We start from the raw sequence: 19,770 nt of genomic DNA, 5'->3' as shown, positions 1-19,770 counted from the left end.
ATTGTTGTGTTCTGATTCTCTCCATGGCTCGTGTGTTCTGGCTCTCTGACTGGCTACGAAGTTTAATTAGGCTGTGAGACAGAGCTCCTTCCTAGAAACAGCTCACAGAAGCAACAGCTTCAACAAAACTGATTTAGAACCTTGGATCTGCTTTAATTAAATTCATGTGAATGTGTTTCAGACATCTCCCAATATACAAAAAACAATTGTTTTATCTCTAATAATTATTATTCTACATGTATAATTATTGTATTTGATGACATTATAACTCGTCAATGTGTGGTTTCTATGGTTAAAGTTACTGTAATTAAATCTTAAAACATGGGCGTAGGCGTAATGTAGCACGACGCTTGGCTTTACGCATTCGTTATTGCCTTTGTGGTCACGGCTCAGTGAGTTCTGTCATTATTTTGTAGTACTCGCAATTTCTTTGATGTACATCGTAGAGATGACGCAAGACAATAATAAGTAAATCACAATACAATAATAATTATACCTACACTATAATTATGCATTACATAACACGTGAATGTATAATTATGAGATATCTTCGAATAACCAAACCTTGTAAGAACGAATCAGGTTAATATTATTATAGAGCACTACATATACATGTACTTTCAGCTAGGTGCTCAATGATTATTGATGCATATCCATTGCAGATGTTCTTCTACTTGCCTGCCAGTATGGGGTTACCAAAATCGTGGAATATCTTTTGAATGACGTTGTTGGCTGTGATCCCAATATCAAAGATGACGATGGACACACACCACTCTTTCTTGCAGAGAACAAGGAAATCATTCTACTCTTGTTGCAACATGGAGCTACTGCTGAAGATGTGTATACCAATCATCGCAAAGCTCTTGGTAATGTGTTTTCAAAGGATCCCCTGAAAAACCCAGTGAAGATACTTGTTATCGGTCACGGTGGAGAAGGAAAGAGCACTCTCATTGAAGCAATGGAACACGAGCCAACTGCATTCACATCTATAGTCAACATCTTCGTCTCTCCTAAAGAAGTCGATGGAGTTAGCAAGAAAACAGCCGGAATCATCCCTCGATTATTCAAGAGTCGTGTCTTTGGAGATGTGTTGGTCTATGACTTTGCTGGTCAAGAGGTCTACTACAGCAGTCACGCTGCCATTATCAAGTCAGCAGTTGATGCATGTCGGCCCATTTTCATTTTGGTTATCAGTCTCCTAAATGAAAACATCACTACCACCCACTCTGTCTCGTATTGGTTGGGCATCATTTCCAACCAGTGTGCCAATATGGAGGGCAAAGCACCACTCATTGTGGTGTCTAGCCATGCTGATCTTGTAAAGGACGACTCCGCAATCCTTGAAAGGAAGGAGACCATCTTGAAAGCTGTGCAGAAATTTCCCATGTTTGAGCTTGTGGAAATCATTCCGATCGATTGTCGATTTTCTAATTCAAATGGTATGAAAGTTTTGAGGCGTTCAGTTGGCTTGACATGTGATTCTATTAGATCCAAGCTGTCCGTCAGTTTGAACTGCCACATGTTTCTCATCTATTTGCTTGACAAATTTTCTGGAAAGATTGCAGTTTCACTGGAAGACATACAGCAGGAACTCGCGGTGGATCGCCTCCAGCCTTCTAAGAAGCACAAAGATCATATTCCATTCATCCCCTCAACGATCCCCCGCCTTGTTGAGATCTGCTGTCAGCTGAGTGACAAAGGTCACGTTCTCTTCTTGCACGACACAGCTTCACCTGAGAAGAGCTTTGTCATCATTGACAGTTCAACACTACTCTCTCGAATCAATGGCACCATATTTGCTCCAGAAGATTTCAAACAACACTGCAAGCTGTTCTCCAACACTGGTATCGTACCAAAATCCAAGCTTGCTGCTTACTTCCCAGATATCGATATTCAACTGCTGATTGGATTCTTATCTCATCTCGAGCTAGCTGTTGTTATTGACGATAAAGAAATCCTCTGTCTTATCAACCATCATCTGGACGACTCTAGTGCTAGTGCTGAGGAAGTGTACATGTTCTGCCCCGCTCTGATCACCTTAGCAGCTCCTCCTGATGTATGGGAAGGCTCAGCAAAGTACCAATTTGGTTGGGTCCTGTCAGCAGTCCACAGTGATCACTTCCTGGATGCTCGAATGCTCTACGTTCTCCTTCTTCGACTAGCTCTCTCCCTCCGCCTTGCTCTTAATACAGATACCAGCATTCCTGCTCTTCAACACCATTGTGCATTCTGGAAGACTGGTGTTTGCTGGAGCACATCTCACGGTGTCAAAATGGTGGTGGAAATCTCCAACAAGAAGCACGCTCTTGTTCTAATGCAGGCACAAGAGCTTTCCTTGGATTTCTTCGATCTTCGTTCAACTGTGGTCGGTAAAGTGGTTGAGGCTAGAAAGCAGTTTTGTCGTTCTACTGAGGTTAACGAGTTATTCCTATCGCCTGCCAGTGTGACATATCCTCTCAACATCTCTGAAGCTCCCACATTCAACATCAATCTAGTGGCAGAAAGTATTGTTAAACAACATCGCTACGTTGTTTCAACTAGTGGGACCTTAAGTTTGTCTGTGGCTGACTTTCTTCATGCTGAAGTGTACGCTGATCTCGGTGAGAATATTCTACAGCTTCTGTTCAATCCAGCACACAAGGAACTGTCTGATCGATTCATCTCGGCCCTTGCAACTTGTTGGAACAAGAATCCTCGACTGGCTGATATCGTACGCACAGCTATTACTGAGAATGCCAGCGCTGCATTTCAAGAATGCAATAATCTCGATGATGTTCTGAAAGTCTGGAAGAGCACTGGAGATTCCAGTGATGAAGCACTGAGAAGAATTCTGGATCCACTTAGTGTGTTTGCTGGACGAAACCCTCTCGTGAGTTGAAATGACGCAATTGCCTACGTTGATGTGTGCATCGCAATTAATATTTTCGGTGTGCATGAGGTATTGAATATTATTACACGCCTGTATAGTTTTGATTTGGTCTCTATAGGAACTGGCTGGTGTTGCTGCTAAGGAGACTAGTGATGATCTACTACCATCCACCACACCAACACCAAACTGTCCAAGCACAGGTACTGCTGAATGTGTGTGTTGGTTACTTGGAGTATAGGGATGTCCTGAAGTCTACATTGAGTAATTAAACACCTCCAAATAGCTAGTATACGACTTGGTTTGTGGAGTGATGCTAATTAAAGTGCTTGTAATTATCCTTGCACAGTAATTATTAAAACTGTGTTCACTATGAAAATGTACTCTCTCTATATAATTATATGCCCAGCCTCTCTCCCTGTGGTGGCTGGAGCAGCTCCAAGGTCAGTGAGTGAGGGGACTCAAGTCAGAGAGGAAGTCACTCAAACCGCACACACTGAAGGTACTGCTCATAATTATACAGCAACAACTGATCATGATAATAATGCACGTGCTGTACTAATAATTATTAATGTGTTTTACTTGTGCATGTATGTATGATAATAATTATAATAACTACTCGTCATAGCTAGGTTATAGGTCGCATTGTTTGTATTAATTGTCAGTGCATGATGTCATTGAGTTGCTAATTTTAATACTTCGAGTTTATATGATTTGTTAGCGTTATAATTTGACCTTCGTTTTTTCCGCCCATATATCAGGTCAATCAGTGGTGGGTGGTCTAACACTGGCTGCTCTAAAGAGGAGGACTGGAGTCAGTGACACACAGCTGGACACTGAGGTCATAGAACACGACATTCATATCCTAGCCGGCTGCTTCGATAATCTAGAGAACTATCTCGACCAGTTACGCTTGTCTCCCGGCCAACAAACTCACCTTCATGATCTAGCTGTCAAACGAGACATTCAAACTGCAATGGCAAAAGCTTTGAAGTTGTGGCGTGCCCCCAATCCTCTTGTTGCCACGTTCCGAGCTCTGTTGATCATCTTACTGGATCTCAAGAGAGGAGACGTGGCTGTTAGGGTGTGTCAGTACATTGTCGACAGAGTTCCACAATAATTATGGACACTCAACACTTTCCTAGTATAGTCTCTGCTGTGTGTTTAGTACCACACTCACACATCCTGTTCTAGTTTCTTGTACTCAATTATGACACTTATAATTATTCACAGATATTATTATTCTGATTTACTATGCACACAGTTTTAGATTGTCCTGTTTAGTACAAACTCACGCAATATCCTTTAATCCTGTTCACACCTTCTAGTTTTTGTATTCAATTAGCTAGAACACTTATAATTAATAATTTTACATACAATAAATTATTATATACTTATTATTCTGATTTACTATGTATACATAGTTTTATAATTATTATATAATTATAGTTGATTAATAATTATTAGCATCATGTTTGTATTAAAACGGAAGGGGGGGGTGTCTTTCAACTGCCATAACTTCAGTGCAGTTGATCCAATCTCACCCCCCTTGCATTGTTTAATCAATGATTTAGGGAATATCGAAAATCCAAAATGTTATGGTTTTCTGAAAGCTTAGAATAAAGAGACCTTTCAAATGATACCATCAAATTTGAGATAAAAGTATTTGCCAATTATTTACCATGGTCCGGGTCGAAAAATGACAAGTTAGGGCCGCGACAAAATTTTGAATTGCATTTGAAAGGAATTTTTCTAAGCTCTCAGAAAATCATAAAAATGTTGACATTAGATCAACTGTACTGACGTTATGGCTGTTGAAAGACACCCACCCCCCCTTCCACTCATGGGAACACAAAACTATTACCGTTGAATTAAACCCACTCACGGGAACGTAAAACTATTGCCGGTGAATTGAACCCACTCACAGGAACGTGATGTGTTTCAATCCAAACTTTCGTCACGGCTGTAATTCGTCATTTTTCGACCTCTGACCATGGGCTATATATAATCCATGGTACGACAATAAATTATTGGCAAATACTTTTATCTCTCCAATATCAACTTTGATGGTATTCTCTTTCTATATATAGCTTTCAGTATTCATTGATTATGCGCCTCGGTGCGCATGTGCAAGCGAGGTATACGGTAGTGTGTTTGTGCATAGATAGTAAAGGGAAGGGATTGGAAACAGCTCAGGTGACCAATGTATTGCCTTTGGGAATTCTGACACCATGCGTGTTGCATTGCGCAAGTGCTGATTGCGATTTATTTCGAGCCAGCTGCAAAGATAGATGAGAAGAAAGTGGAGGAAACTGCAGTAAGCACTGGCAGAGCTAGTCTGTATGTAGAATATCTGGAGCTAGGAAGTAGTCACGGCGGTTGCTTGAGAGTGATCAGAGTGTAGAGGGAGCATTAAAATATGCAGTAGGCATAGCCAAGTTGAGCATTATGCTGTTTAATGTTAGATATTTGCATATAGCAGTGTGACAATATGGATTCAAAAGTACATTTGTTTGCGGGGGAGTTGCTGGTTAACAATAGATTGTACATGACTATTGTTTAGTTCTACATGTTACTTAATGATCCCCATGTGCAGTAAGAAAATATTTTCCTTGCTAACCGTTATAGTTTTGGAAATATGCTAATTCAAACTTACCCGAAAATTGCCGTAAATTGCTTTCCTAGGTATGGGAGGAAGAAAATTCAAACTTCACAACCCAAAGAAATTGGAAAAAAAAGTGTGCTGTCATGTCACTCCCAGTTTCATTAAGCTAACACCTGATATCAAAGTATTCCCGATATCAATTCCTCTCAAGGCACTGGAGCAAGACACAGACTACACAGTGAAGCTTCCTATCCAACATTTTTTTTCCGCTCCGCTCCTTACTACACAGGCGTTGAAACTGAGGCTAGAGAAAAAACTCTTCCACTTCTTTGGAGCATGCATCTGGGATGCCAAGATTCTTTGCTGTTGTGCAAAATGAGCCTGGCTGAAGGCATACATGTAGCACCAGTTGTACAGGTTTCTCTGCGCATTAATGAAGATCTCTCGTGGAGCGTTTCATTTCTTGGTAGAATCATTCCTCCGAATGCACCATCAATGTTGAGCCTCCCACCAACGATCAAAACCATCGATGACATGACTATACCCTGCTAGATTTTTTCGCCAACTGTCAACTTTGCTGTGGTAGCAAGGAATTAAGAGAAACGGTTGAATGTAATCAAACACAAGGACTCAACACTCCAAGGTAAGTGATTATTATATACATGTGTACTTGTGCATTACTTTCTTTCAGGTCAAAACTCTGCAACGATTGACACATCCTCGTGTCTGCCCACAGTGAGGCATAGAGACTGCCACTACCTCCTACCACCATCTTCTAGCTGTGAACGGTGCCCAAAATGCACTCGCCATCGCTCTTCTCTTCTAATACAATCTAAGCGCCTGGAAAATTCTACTCCATCAAAAACAACCAACTATCGATTCCTCTCAAACAAGGACTTGTTGATCGAGTACAACTGGTTCACTCACAAGTGAAAGTGATGACAAAAAGAAATTTGAGACTGAAGAAGAAACTCGAAACTCAATTCGAAGAAAATGGTATGACTGTGAGTGAGGAGACACACAATGACCTCGCTACAGTTATTGAGAGGAATTCCAACATAGTTGACTCTCTGCCTCCCAACTCATTTCAACGCCTGTTCTGGGAGCAGCAATTAATAGCCATGTCCAAGCCAAGTTCGAAGGCCAAGGGTGTACATTATACCATCCTCTCATGATCAGATGGTGCTTGTATCTTCAGTATATCATTCAAGTGGAGCGTATATAATGTAAGTGTTCAGAATAATTCTATATGCATGCTGTCTTATTCTACTCCTCTTTTACTTTTGCAGCTCTTGAGAGAGAGTGCATGGGATTCTCAAACTCCCATCTAGCCGCACCCTGCGTGATTATACTCATTTCGCTAGTGCCAAGCCAGGATTTTCAGTCGAGTTGGATAAGATGTTAATCGATGCAAGGTTGCTAGTTGTCCAGAGCGGGAAAAATACGTACTGCTTCTCCTGGACGAAATGCACGTCAAAGAAGATTTAATTTTCAACAAGCATTCGGGGGAGCTGATTGGATTTTCCAATCTTGGTGACATCAACAACAATTTGGAAGTCTACTTACGGTCTCTTGACACTGACATTAAACAGTCACCTTCCCTTGCCAAATCAGTCATGCATGGTATTTATGGGTGCGAGGGCTATTTACGAAGATGCAGTTTGCGTACGCACAGTTCCCGTGTTGCTCTCTGGCGGGCGACAAACTGTATGCACCATTCTGGAATGCTCTTTCCCGGATTGAAAACTGTGGACTAAAGATTTGTATACTTAAGTATAATTATGTAGTATCCATTTTATTATAATTATACTCATGTGCTATATATGTGTCAAGAATAAGTATTATACTCAGGTGCTATATAGGTGTCAAGTATAAGTATTAATTTTATTATACTCAGGTGGTAGGTGTCACAATGGACGGATGTGCTGTCAACAGACGATTCATGAAGTTGCACCAATCCTCAGACTTATTTTTCTACAAAATCACAAACCCCTACACCTCAGAGAGTCGGCCTATTTTTTCTTCTCAGATCCTCCTCACCTTATGAAAACCGCTAGAAATTGTCTATTCTCTACAAAAAGAGAACTGTGGGTAAGTATACTTGCAGATATAGCTATACTGGCGTGTATTCAATGGCATACATGTGTTTATTATTAGAATGAGGGGAAGACATCACGAGGCAGCGACTCTTTATGAAGAGGACCGGAGGGCTGGTCTGGGTCTAAGAGTCCTACCCAAGCTTAAGTACGAGCACCTTCATTTGACTTCTTTTTCCAAAATGCTAGTGGATTTAGCTGCACAGGTAAATTTTATGTGTATTAATTTTAGTAATGTTTGTAAGTATGCAATCACTACAGGTGTTGAGTGAGTCCGTTTCAAAGGCACTTACTTTAAGTACCGGTGTAGAAGCGATATGGGGCTCCCCCCCATTTCAGGGCCCCCGGGCCCTAAAACGCTAGCGATTTGGGCCCCCCCAAGGCCCTATTTCACTAGCGCTTTGAGGCCCCTCCAGCGATATGGGGCCCCCACTTATAACTTGCAGTGTAGATGGTATCTATATGCTTGTAGCCTCAGCCTCATGGTCTAAGTAAATCTAGATGTCCCTTGCTGACTAGATCTTGCACAGACTTACTCATAATTAGCTCTCTTGCTGACTAAGTGCAGAGTTTAATAACACCATGACTTGCAGGTGCTATTGGCTAATGTTAGGCTAGCTATACCAGAGCAGGAAGATGTAGATCTATCCTCAATACTTTAACTGAACTCGAGAAAGTTGTTATTTTATGCCCCTGTTATATCAGTTATGGAATAAATTACTGTTCCTTTAACTGGCTCTGTTCGTTAGATAATAAGAGATCATAGAGAAAAACACATGCATGCACACACAGAACATGCATGCAGAGTGAGACATACATTACTGTCATAGGAACAAAGACGAGTAGGGCCTCTTCACAACACAAGTAAACCATAGAGCCTTGCTCTACGTACATAGGGCTGAGATAGAGGTAATAAAACACACATGGAAAAAAGAACAAGTGTGTCCACAGGTGGCTGACTACCATGCATCCTCCACAATTTCTTGCTCTTTGATTTGCAGTGTATTCTCAACTTCGCCACGAAAAGTTCTTGACAAAGTGCATGGGCTGCGGCTGCTGCTTGTATTCTCAGTAGTATATGCTCAGCCTATATGAATGCATGCATGCATGCATGTGCTGTGTATACAATGGCTATGTGCTGCCACACTGTAACACAGGCCTTATTTTGCACATAATTATGGCTGCCTTATACTGTTATCGTCAGTGACCAAGCAGCACAGATTATAGGCTAGTAATATATTCTGTATTGGAGTTTAGATCTACATAAACATTATAGCCATTGATTCTCAACTCAACCTCCTATTACTGTTGTGCTGGCTTGACTCCACTGCTCAGAATAGACTTCTCTAGGGGGGCCCTATAATCACTAAGGGGGGCGTATACCGCTAGTGCAATGGGGCCCCCCCTTACACCCCAAATCGCTAGCGTTTTAGGGCCAGGGGCCCCAAAATAAGGGGGGGCCCATATCGCTTCTACACTGGTGGAACAAACCTTACATTGCAGTGGTGCCCAACCCTACGTTCGCGTCCAGGGTGGGCCACGCCCAACTACCACAGTGGCACCTTGTACTCCTCCATCATCTACAACTTCTCGTACACATTGAAGTATAACGTATACATGTGCAAAACATGAGTATAATTATTTATTACAGAAGTAGTAATAAAAAGTTAGCTATAGAGCGGTTGCATCGCGCGTCATCCACCCATGCACAAAAGTTTTTGGAGGACAACCTCTCCAAAAACACAGGTGTAAAAGTACACGAAGAACTGGACACCATTTGGCACAGTAGAACTATGATCCAGGATACAGAGTGCTCTAGTATTGTAACTGTAAGTCTACCTTAGCTTACAGAGAAGGCTGAGGTGAGAAACTTGCATGCATCTAGCCTCGATCCCAGGCCGAGTTTTCACTTTTATAACGGTTAGGTAGTTGTTTGCCTAACCGTTATAAAAGCGAAAACTCGGCCTGGGATCGAGGCTGGCATGCATCTAGCCTCGAATCCAGGCCGATTAAAATACGGCCTGGTACCTATTGCATGTGTAATTATTATAGGCGTGGCCATCCACGCCCATGTACTATCTACTTTATATGAAGCTTTTATAGCCTAGCTAGCTAGCTAGCTGTGGCCTTCTCTATGGTGTTGTATTGAGAAGGCTTGCACACGAAGCCAGAAGAGGCTCTCATCTACCTCTATGATGGTTGGATGGTCGTGATGTTTTGAACTGGGTTTCTGACAGACTATGGCAAGTCTTTGACTTTGTGCTTCCAACTGCAACCATAGGACCATCGTAGAGGTAGATGTGAGCCTCTTCTGGTTTCATAATAGTGTGCAAACCTTCTCGACAACACAATAGAGAATATAAGCCACAGCTTCACAGGAGAGAGAATTTAAAGGGTTTCTGACAGACTATGGCAAGTCTTTGACTTTGTGCTTCCAACTGCAACCATAGGACCATCGTAGAGAGCCTCTTCTAGCTTTAGACAAGTGTGTAAGCCTTCTTGACAACACAATAGAGGGCATAAAGCCACAGGAGACAAGTATTTGTTAAAAATAATACGGAAAGAAACTAGTAACCAAACTAGTTTACGGTATAATTTTACAAAGGTTTACTAACGTGAACGAATTCCCCAGATTCTGGGGAACTCAGTTTGCGCATGTGCACTATCACCCATGCAATAGAGACCAGGCCGTATTTTAATCGGCCTGGTCTCGAGGCTAGCATGCATCATGATGTATATGTACAAGCTAAGGAAATCCATTGAAATGCACTATTTATTCTCACATATTAAATCTCAGTACAACATTGTCAGGTTTCTTTTGCTTGGTTCTTGACAGTGTACTAGCTGAACAAGCTGAGCTCTGTGTGAAGATGGTTACCATAATTATGTTCAAGTGAAGAGGGTGTAGGAGTGCCTGATCATGTCAGGTATCGATCATTGCTGGCTGGGAGGATTGTATGGGACACGATCACCACAATATTAAATTAATGTAAGTGCTCTTTGTGTACTATGCTGTAATTACAGCGCCAACTCTGACTGAATGCCATTATTTAAGTCCTCCAACAGTTGTTGTAATAAGATGTGATGTCAGGCCCAAGGCAGTAGGTTTTTCTTTTATTATGCACATGCATTAATTTTAATTCGTACCGTAGAGCTGCTGTAAAATACAGAGACAAAAAATCAAACCGTATATACAGTATAGATCCACTGCATACTACTAAAAGATTGCATGCACTCAACACTATAGCTAATAGCTGTGCGCTTATAACATTTTTGGGAAGTTTGTGTAAAAATGAGTTGGAAGCTGTAAACTACACTTACTGCACACTCAGTTTGAGGTGGTAAATTCCAAAAAATAAGTGTAACAGTTTCCTTTGATAGAGTGGTTGCGGGGGGGGGGGCCATTGTTTACCTGTTACACTTATACTATAAATTATATATATATACATGTATCTCAAGTATTATTCTGTTTCAAGTACTTTTTTGTCTAAGTATATAACACAGTTGAGTTCAAGTAGATTTTCAAGTAGATGTGACCTTTGCTTGTATCATTCGTTCGTGGTTAATTCTAAAGCAGTTTGGCTAAATTATGTGTGTTGTGCAAAGCACTGGCTATGGTATTCAATAGAGGAGATAGGACATGCACATGCAGGGCCGTAGATAGCTTAGGTTTGTAGAGGTGGCAATATAATATAACAGCTGAAAATTTTTACAAAAAAAGGTCAACTGTTATTTCGTATCCGTGATCTCGTATAATTATACAGTACCTCCTTTGAGTGCTAATGATTACATAATTTCTCCCACACAGAGACTGATGGAGACAAGAGTCAAGATAAAATTGACATTGATGTATTATTATCATGTGTCAGTACATGTATTAATTATGTGCTCAGTGTACATACGTACCTTTACCGACATCGTCTCTGGTCTCTGAAACATTAATAAATAATTATGGGTTGAGCAATTAATGAATGTTGGTTGACTCAAGATTGACAAAAAAAAAGAGTAAATAACAACAAAAAACACTGCATCTCTTATTAATTATTGAGCTTAGAAGATGACAGAAGCAAGCATCCAAATCTGTGTACCATATCATCGAGAGGAGGAGCACACCCTCAGGCCTGTATATGTGTTGCATGTATTGTGTGTGCATACTTCAGAAGGTAATCGAGTACAAAAGTACGCTATATGCTCCCCTGCCATTAGATGTACTGTGTATGTACTTCATAATAAAGCTGCTGCTGACTAGATCTAAAAGGCAGCTAGCAGATATCGCTAGATATAGACATAGATCTATTCATCACTCCTGATCCATAATTTTAATATGATAATTTATAAGCATGAGAGCTTATACTTATCAAACTCATTTCCTCTGCAGCAGTTCAGGTAGGGGTCCTTTGATCGTCTATAGCTATTAACGTTGCTTAATTCGCTTTCTCTGCTAAGAGAGCAAAGCTAAACTGAGAGTTTTGTAGCGGTGTTAAATCCAGAAGGTTATCCGAGGTCAAAGTTCGCTAATTGACTCAATACTCTCATGAATTGGCCGCCCTTCCAGGATAGTGCAGTGGTAGCCTCGATTCAAGGCCGTATTTTAATAGGCTAGTGCAGTTGTACTGAGGCTAAGTGGCTAATGACTGAGCTAAAGAAGAAGTTCCTTATTATAATTGTCCCTTCAGGACTCTGCAAATAACTGCTATGCTATGTGTGCATGTATCAGTACTGAATCATTTCTTGACATACAAGTAGCTGCAATGCAACACCATACAGAATTGTTCTCATGAAGGCAAATTTGTAATCATAACAGAGATAATTTGTGTGGGGGGTATGTGTGTGTGTGTGGGGGGTACGTGTTTTATAACAGAGATAATTAAATGTTCAGTAAACATGCAGGGTGTGTGGTGATAGAAACAGTGAATTGTCGATGAGGGGGTTTAATTAATGTCCGACGGGATCCACTGACTCCACCATCATCATAGAGTTTCTGCATGCAATAAAAAGTTACAACTAACATTAAATTGTTCTGACATAACAAAGACGCGCACGAGTTCTATCACCATATCAACTATTTATAACTAAGAATGCGTGCGTACCCCACAGTAGTACAACATTAAAAAAGGTAAATAAGCCTCACCTCAATAGAACCAGGGTATGTACGTGCCTCTGATTTGAAAGAAGACAATCCTGTCAACACAATTGAGTGAATACCTACGTAAGCATGGCTACAATACTCCTAGCCTCCTCATAGGCCTTGAGAAAAGTGCATGCAGCCTGGGATCGAGGCTACAATACCTCTAGGTACTAGAGAAATCATAAAAATTTTAATACTCCATAATTAAGGGAGTCCTTTTTATTAATGGCCGTCCTATACACTCTACTGCATGAAAAGCCACATTATCTACTGCCACTAGCTATTTACTGGAGTATTACCTAATGTTCTGCGGAAGCTCCTATAGAGATCGCCAAACGATCGCTTTCCCTCCACCAGTCAATTCTGCGAGTGTGTGTGGTAAAGATCATCAAAACTCTGGAACAGCTTTCTCCATGTTTTGTTAGTAATCTGTGTGACGACCATAACCATCTCAGTGTTCTCACCCACATGGACAAGGCAGCTAGCTCAGAGCTGGGACTCACTTTAAAAGAGGGTAGAGTATTGCGGGGCAAGAGTGAGGTGGTTTTGGTCTAGCCGAACACACCATGGAGCAGACCCAGATGCACTGGAGAGAGGAAACGCAAGTCAGTGAGAGGCTGCATAGTGAACAGCAACCTGAGTGTGCTCAATCTAGTCATCATCAAGAAAGGTGGGTACACAACTCTGCTGATTTAGATGTACTCTGATTGAGAATTGAGAATTGACTTTGTTAGGTGTAACTATTGGGTAGGGTTTCATAGAGAGGGGAGGGGATTCCCCCTATATATATGAACGATTAATGATGTCATGATTTTTCTCCTTCAAAACGTGTACAAGAATTAAAAAAATAAGTGTACTAGAACCCCTTGTGTATTATCGTTACGTAGTCATCGTATACGTGGCTTAAATTTATCATGGAAAAACACACATTGCACCTCAGATAATCATTATTGTTCTAGGAAACGACACCTGACCCCCTGAATTAACCTCTCAGCTAAAAATGTTGTAAAAGTACTCGATATAATGAAGTGTCATTGTAATGAGGTCATTGTCACCCAGAGTAACCACTGTCCCCTCAGATCTGTGCCCGGCGAAGGATCTTTTAGAGATAAGATTTTGTGCGTATAACGATCGTACTTGTAGCTTGTGCAGCGTTTATAAGCCTTCTTAGCTGATATACTATACTTAGATACCTACTTAGATGCCTCAGAGTGTGCAGAGTATGCTTTAATAGTAACTAAGTAAGGTTACAGCCTGTTTTTAGAGTGTAGTCTACATGGTTAGATATTCAATTATTTTTATCTTGTTCAGCATTCGCCTCGGGTAAAGAAAGATGCAACTAACTTTTAGGCACCTGCCTAGCATTCTCTGTCGGGATCTCCTGGTTTGGAACGGACGGCCACAGCACTTCATAGGTAAGCTTTGTGGCTGTGTATTAAACTGCTAGTACGCTTACTCTACATAATTATAGATAGCTTGTAAAGTAGTAAATGTACACTGGTTACGTGTTACAGTCAGTACTAAGTATTTCTACTCATGTTCAACAGGCAGGATAAAAACTCATAGGAGTTGACGCTTTATACAACTACACAGAGAAAAGAGGTGTGCTGTTTTAGACCCTGAGTGTGTGCTATATTAGCACCGTGGTGTGCTAAACAGTGATTCAGCACACTACATGTGCTGTTTTGTAGGCATATAGCACAGCCTACGTGTTGTATTGGTGTGCTTTTTCATGGCTTGTGATTTTGATGTTCGATTAATGTGCTAAATGGACTGTGCTAAATGTAATGGGGTGTGCTGAAACAGGTAAACATGCTAATTCAGCACAGTGTGCTGTTTTCAGTACCAAATAAGGGCATGCAGTACAACAGATGTGCAGCTGCAGCTGCATAGCAACAAAGATTTTTTTTGCTGTTCTTGCAAAGAAGAAAAGAAGTTGAGTTTAGACATGGTTTGAGAGCTGTTTGACAAAACTGTGGAACTAGGTAAGTTTCCCTCAACATGCTGAACAATGCTGTACAATGTAATTACACAGCTATTGTATTGTACCAGGTGTCATACAGTACACAAGGGAGCATCTGTACAATGTAATTGCACACCTATTGTATTGTACCAGGTGTCGTACAGTACACAAGGGAGCATCTGTACAATGTAATTGCACAGCTATTGTATAATAATTATTGTACCAATTGTACCAGGTGTCATACAGTACACAGGGGGAGCATCTGTACAATGTAATTGCACAGCTATTGTATTGTACCAGGTGTCGTACAGTACACAGGGGAGCATCTGTACAATGTAATTGCACAGCTATTGTATTGTACCAGGTGTCGTACAGTACACAAGGGAGCATCTGTACAATGTAATTGCACAGCTATTGTATTGTGCCAGGTGTCATACAGTACACAGGGGAGCATCTGTACAATGTAATTGCACAGCTATTGTATAATAATTATTGTACCAATTGTACGGTGTCATACAGTACACAGGGGGAGCATCTGTACAATGTAATTTCACAGCTATTGTATTGTACCAGGTGTCGTACAGTACACAAGGGAGCATCTGTACAATGTAATTGCACAGCTATTGTATAATAATTATTGTACCAATTGTACCAGGTGTCATACAGTACACAGGGAGATTTTCAAATGGTAAAAAGCTTAGTTGGGTAAAAGCTAAGAAGTATAAATTAAACCTTGTATACACATACATTGAAGCTAGCTAAATACAGTTTCATTTTGAAGCTTGATACATCAAATGCGCACTATACAGCCACGCTTGAGTTCTGGCTTCTTTATTGTGAGACTACTCTGGTCCCGGTGAATGTCCGGAGCGCTATAGCTATTCGTTAACACATAAAGCTTAGTTCCATTGCATGCATGTCTGACCAAGAACCACTGCCGTTTTCGACTGTACTTGTCATAGCGTACGTTGCACTATTATTGTATAGATGCAGTAAGCGGTTCCGTTTATGTAGTACGCCAGTACGTTTACACTGTATTAAAAGCGTTGCAATTTATCGTTGCACGTTGCAAATATACATTTTGCAAAAAAAATAAACAAAGAGACAATCCTAGTCACCTCGAGTATCGTAGCTAGACTAGTTACTTAGCTATATGCTGTACATACTTAATGCTATGTTTCATTAATATATTGATTGTACATACTAGATCTATTGCTTTTCACGTGTATATACATTATAGTTGTGAAACGCCAACTGCCCAGAGGGAAACCACGCCATTCGCAAAAATACGCCTAATTCCCTCTCACATCTAAAGTTGTTTCAAAATGGTGGTCGTACTTTTTTGATGGTACTATAATTAATTATTGTAAGAATTGATGTGAAAATACATATTGCAGGATGATGTTGAAAGTGACACGTGTTGGAGAGAGCATTAGCAGTTATCAGTTATCTGTCTATATACGTATACAGCGGTCAATATCCCATTCCGTTTGCGTAGTACGTTTAAAGTGTTTCCATTTTGATAAGTACTGTATTAAAAGCGTATTTTACTGTACCGTTGCTATATACCATTGCACTTTACAAATGCAGTGTGCTGTGTTTTTGAATACAAAGCGACAATCCTCTAGTAACATAATATCCAGCTAAATGTTGCTTAGCTATAAGCCTATAGTTCTACATAGATCTAACAAAGAAACATAACGCACCATTCACCGCACTATTTTAATCTTAGCATAATTGCTATAGCTATCTTACATGTAGCTATAATACAAAGCTAGCAAGCTGCAAAATTTCATGATAACTATAGCTGCATGGGTGACCAAAGTAATTTTAACAACAGAAAAAAGCTCTTATCTTGAGCGTCCTTTTTAGCGATTAATTTGCGCTGTATCAGTGTATATTATGCACGTACTACGTAAACGGAACGGGGACTTTATATTTACCACTTTGTAAGTTCATAATTGATAAAAATTGCTGCTACGGAAATCCCAAATTTCCTTGTGCGCAAAACGATTTTTGAAACAGTTCTATTGATATAATAATTTATAGGACAACGCAGTTTAATTAAACTTTTATATCGTTTCGGATTAAGCTTTATATGCAGCTCTTTTCTGACAATTAAGGGAAGGCTTGTAGTGGATTATATTTGTTGTTTAGCCCTTACAACGAGTATTGTCAGTGAAAGACAACTTCTCAATCTGCTCTCTGTACGAGATAATTGATGGGCCCGAATATTGATGCTGCTCTATAATAGCACAACAAGAACTCATTTGCATTATCATAGTCTCGCAAACTTAATTGTGCGTAAAAATGACTATAATGTCTTACTAAGAGTTCATTAGGAAGAGTACGCAACTCCACTAACCGTAGTAAGCATTCTGTCTAACCTATGTCACAAAACCACATGCTGTTGTATAACTGTAAAATCTTAAAATTAATCTGCATGAATGGATAAATAAACGTTAGATGATTACCACTAATTTTATTCATTGCTTTTCCTTATCAGCATTGTTATTGTTTTGTTGTATCTCAAGTGACTGTGGTTACATGCAATAGTGAGTTTGCCTCCTGTGTACAGTCTATTCGAGTAGCGTACTCTTCCTCTTGGTCTTATTTGTGTTATAGGACTCTTTCTGTAGCTACAATTCTTTGCTTTTGATTCATGTACTTTTCATGCACTCAGCATTTAATGTTTGAAATTGATTTAGCACAATACAATCAGCACAGCTGTTTCAGCACATCAGAATTTAGCACATCAGGTTGTTTAGCACATGTGCAAACGTGCTAAAACTGGAGACATTCGTTTAGCACAGTTTTCCGTGCTAAATTAGCACATCTTTTTTCTCTGTGTAGTTACATGTTCTTATGCCATAGCATAAAACAGGGGGTTGCCAGTGTGGCAAAACCATTTCTCGCACTGTAGGCAAAACCATGCTGTGTCCTTCCTTTTGTTTTTCTGATAACACAGATGGCAACGACCTCTGCGTACATCCTGGTGGTGAAGAGGGAAGTGAGCTATTCCTAGCGATTTCAAGGGTGTCTTGCTCTTTTTGGAGCAGTAGTCGCCAATTAGCTTCTTGGCCAACTCGTGACGAAATGAGAGGAGGGTTTTCAGTGCGTTGGTGGGTGAATACTGTCGATATAATATGTAGCTGTTCGTAATGCAAATATCCTTTAGGAAGAAGTAAATGTACATATAAAACTTATGGACTTTTGTAGGGCATCTGTAGTACCCTCTGAGCTGATCCCCTCTGTCGACACCCCCCATGAAGCGATTATAGTCCTCGATGCTCTGTGGGACGGGACGGAGATTTTTTCGCCTGTCTTGACTGTACGTTGTACGTAGGTGACCGAAGTGGCGTCAGAGGCTGTGGAGATCACACGGACAACCCTATTGTCGCTGAGACCGTCACCTTGTCTTTCTGGAGAGTCATGTATTCCCCCCTGAAAAGGTAAATAATAATTATGCTTATTACTTACTGTCAGCTTTGGCTGCTTGAGAGCCTTGGGGAAGCCTCTGCGGTCAGCGCGAGCTGTACCACAAGCATAAATGCCATCCTTCTCCAAGTCTTCTAACAGTTTGACAGACGTGAAAAAGTTGTCAAAATAGACGTGGTGGTGCTTGTGCTTCAACGAGGCTGTGAGGTCTTTCACAACTCGTGCTCCCAGTTGCTTCTCTGGTGTGGCTTCTCTCCCTGTATACACTTGTAGCATTTGGAAGTACCCGTCTGCTAGGACCCAAACCTTGATTCCTCTCTTCACAGGTTTATTTGGGAGGTACTGTTTCAGTGCAGATCTACCCTGAAACTTTATCATTGCCTCGTCTACTGCAACTTCACGGCCTAAGTTGTATGCAGCAGAACAGCGCTCGTTGATCTTATTGAAGAGGGGGCGTACTTTGGCCAAACGATCGCTACCTGGGGTGCCTGGAGTCGGGAGAGTGGTGTTGTCCGTGAAATGGAGGTATCGTCGGATGTCCCTAAAGCGATCGCGTGAGATCTTCGATGCAATTGGTGAGTAGTAGAATTGCACGTCTCTCCTCCAATCATTTTCAATCGATGGGAGTTTCACAATCCCCATGAAAATGCAGAATCCCATGTAAGCCTTTAGCTCAGCAGTCGTGAGTGGGGTCCATTTATCATGTTGTAGTGGGGTCATCATTTGCCTAGCGTATCAATTTGTCTCGGCTAGTATGTTATCCATTATTTCAGTGGTAAAGAAATGCTGGAATATGTCTAAGGGAGAACTTGAGATGGATACAGCAGGGCCTACAGATTGGATGAAGGCCTCTCGAGAATGGTCTTGAAGGGTGGGAGTCCAAGGGCAGGGGGAACTGTTTCAGGTGTGTGTGTGTGTGTGTGTGTGTGTGTGTGTGTGTGTGGTGTGTGTGTGTTGTGTGTGTGTGTGTGTGTGTGTGTGTGTGTGTGTGTGTGGGTGTGGCTTAGGCAAATTTACAATTGTTGTGTAGTAACCAATTACAACTTGTCTGTACTGTGTTGTGCCACTGGCCTATAGGACATTGTGTTATTATAATGGTGTGCAACTCATTATTACCTCTTACTTGTGTAAAGTTATAATTGTCATGTTTTAGGCATTCCAAAGGTCACTTCAATTGTGGTTGTACTTTTTGGCTTCTGTGAGATAATTATTTTTCATTGTCTGTTCCCAATGCCAATGTATTAGGCCTGCAATCCATGCTTTTGTATTATTCTCAATGATTGTTGATAACCTGGGGAAAGTCTGTACAGATTCTCTCTATTATTGTCATGTGTTGTGCCACTGGCATAGGACATTGGTTGTGTGTTATTATGGTGCAACTATAACCATTTTGTAGGGTCATGTTTTAGGCATGCCAAAGGTCACTTCAATTTGTGGTTGTAGTTTTAGGCTTCTGTGAGATAATTGTTTTTACTTGCAATGTAATGTCTGTAGTAGGCACCCTACAATTCTTTATGCTTTTTTGTTCCCAATGTACTCCCAGTGATAATGTATTTAGAATTCCCAGAGGCCACAAATTATTTATTTTGTTCCCTGTTGCAATTTAAATTCTGTTTGGCTTTCTGTGTGTGCATAACAGACACTTTTTGTAGTGTTATTATCTGTTCCCAATGC

At 40.7% G+C, this 19,770-nt stretch overlaps 2 protein-coding genes and 3 long non-coding RNA genes across 8 annotated transcripts in view; 2 read left to right on the top strand and 3 right to left on the bottom strand.

Moving 5' to 3' along the window:
• Window positions 1–4,340, top strand: part of LOC135338443 (uncharacterized) — a 90,561-nt gene extending 86,221 nt beyond the window's left edge. Inside the window, exons 13-16 of the mRNA XM_064534563.1 lie at window positions 663–2,869; window positions 2,988–3,069; window positions 3,276–3,368; window positions 3,628–4,340. Coding sequence (XP_064390633.1) covers window positions 663–2,869; window positions 2,988–3,069; window positions 3,276–3,368; window positions 3,628–3,986 — 2,741 coding nt within the window. The 3' untranslated portion in view covers window positions 3,987–4,340. The remainder of the gene's footprint in view (window positions 1–662; window positions 2,870–2,987; window positions 3,070–3,275; window positions 3,369–3,627) is intronic.
• A 7,149-nt stretch (window positions 4,341–11,489) lies between these two features.
• Window positions 11,490–12,157, bottom strand: LOC135338570 (uncharacterized). Its single transcript, XR_010395599.1, has 2 exons — window positions 11,922–12,157; window positions 11,490–11,688 (listed from the first exon to the last, which is right to left on the bottom strand). It is a non-coding gene; the product is annotated as an uncharacterized LOC135338570 (long non-coding RNA).
• Window positions 12,158–12,312: 155 nt separating this feature from the next.
• Window positions 12,313–13,340, bottom strand: LOC135338623 (uncharacterized). Its single transcript, XR_010395661.1, has 3 exons — window positions 13,199–13,340; window positions 12,699–13,124; window positions 12,313–12,548 (listed from the first exon to the last, which is right to left on the bottom strand). It is a non-coding gene; the product is annotated as an uncharacterized LOC135338623 (long non-coding RNA).
• Window positions 13,225–19,770, top strand: part of LOC135338559 (uncharacterized) — a 51,907-nt gene continuing 45,361 nt past the window's right edge. For 2 of the 4 annotated variants that reach the window (XR_010395574.1, XR_010395572.1), the window contains exons 1-4: window positions 13,225–13,365; window positions 13,655–13,813; window positions 14,007–14,110; window positions 14,243–14,680. This is a non-coding gene — a long non-coding RNA (uncharacterized LOC135338559). Of the gene's footprint in view, window positions 13,366–13,654; window positions 13,814–14,006; window positions 14,111–14,242; window positions 14,798–15,086; window positions 15,122–19,770 lie in introns of those variants that run through there. The other 2 variants (XR_010395573.1, XR_010395571.1) reach the window with 2 other exon arrangements.
• LOC135338501 (piggyBac transposable element-derived protein 4-like) lies at window positions 15,851–18,852 on the bottom strand. The gene has a single exon (XM_064534658.1). The coding sequence runs from the start codon at window positions 18,817–18,819 to the stop codon at window positions 17,833–17,835; it is 987 nt and encodes a 328-aa protein (XP_064390728.1). The 5' UTR covers window positions 18,820–18,852; the 3' UTR covers window positions 15,851–17,832.

The sequence above is a fragment of the Halichondria panicea genome, chromosome 7 (assembly GCF_963675165.1).
Source record: "Halichondria panicea chromosome 7, odHalPani1.1, whole genome shotgun sequence".
Lineage (NCBI taxonomy): Eukaryota > Metazoa > Porifera > Demospongiae > Suberitida > Halichondriidae > Halichondria > Halichondria panicea.
Note: the sequence above shows the minus strand (reverse complement) of the source record. Positions and strands in the feature narration are given on the sequence as shown.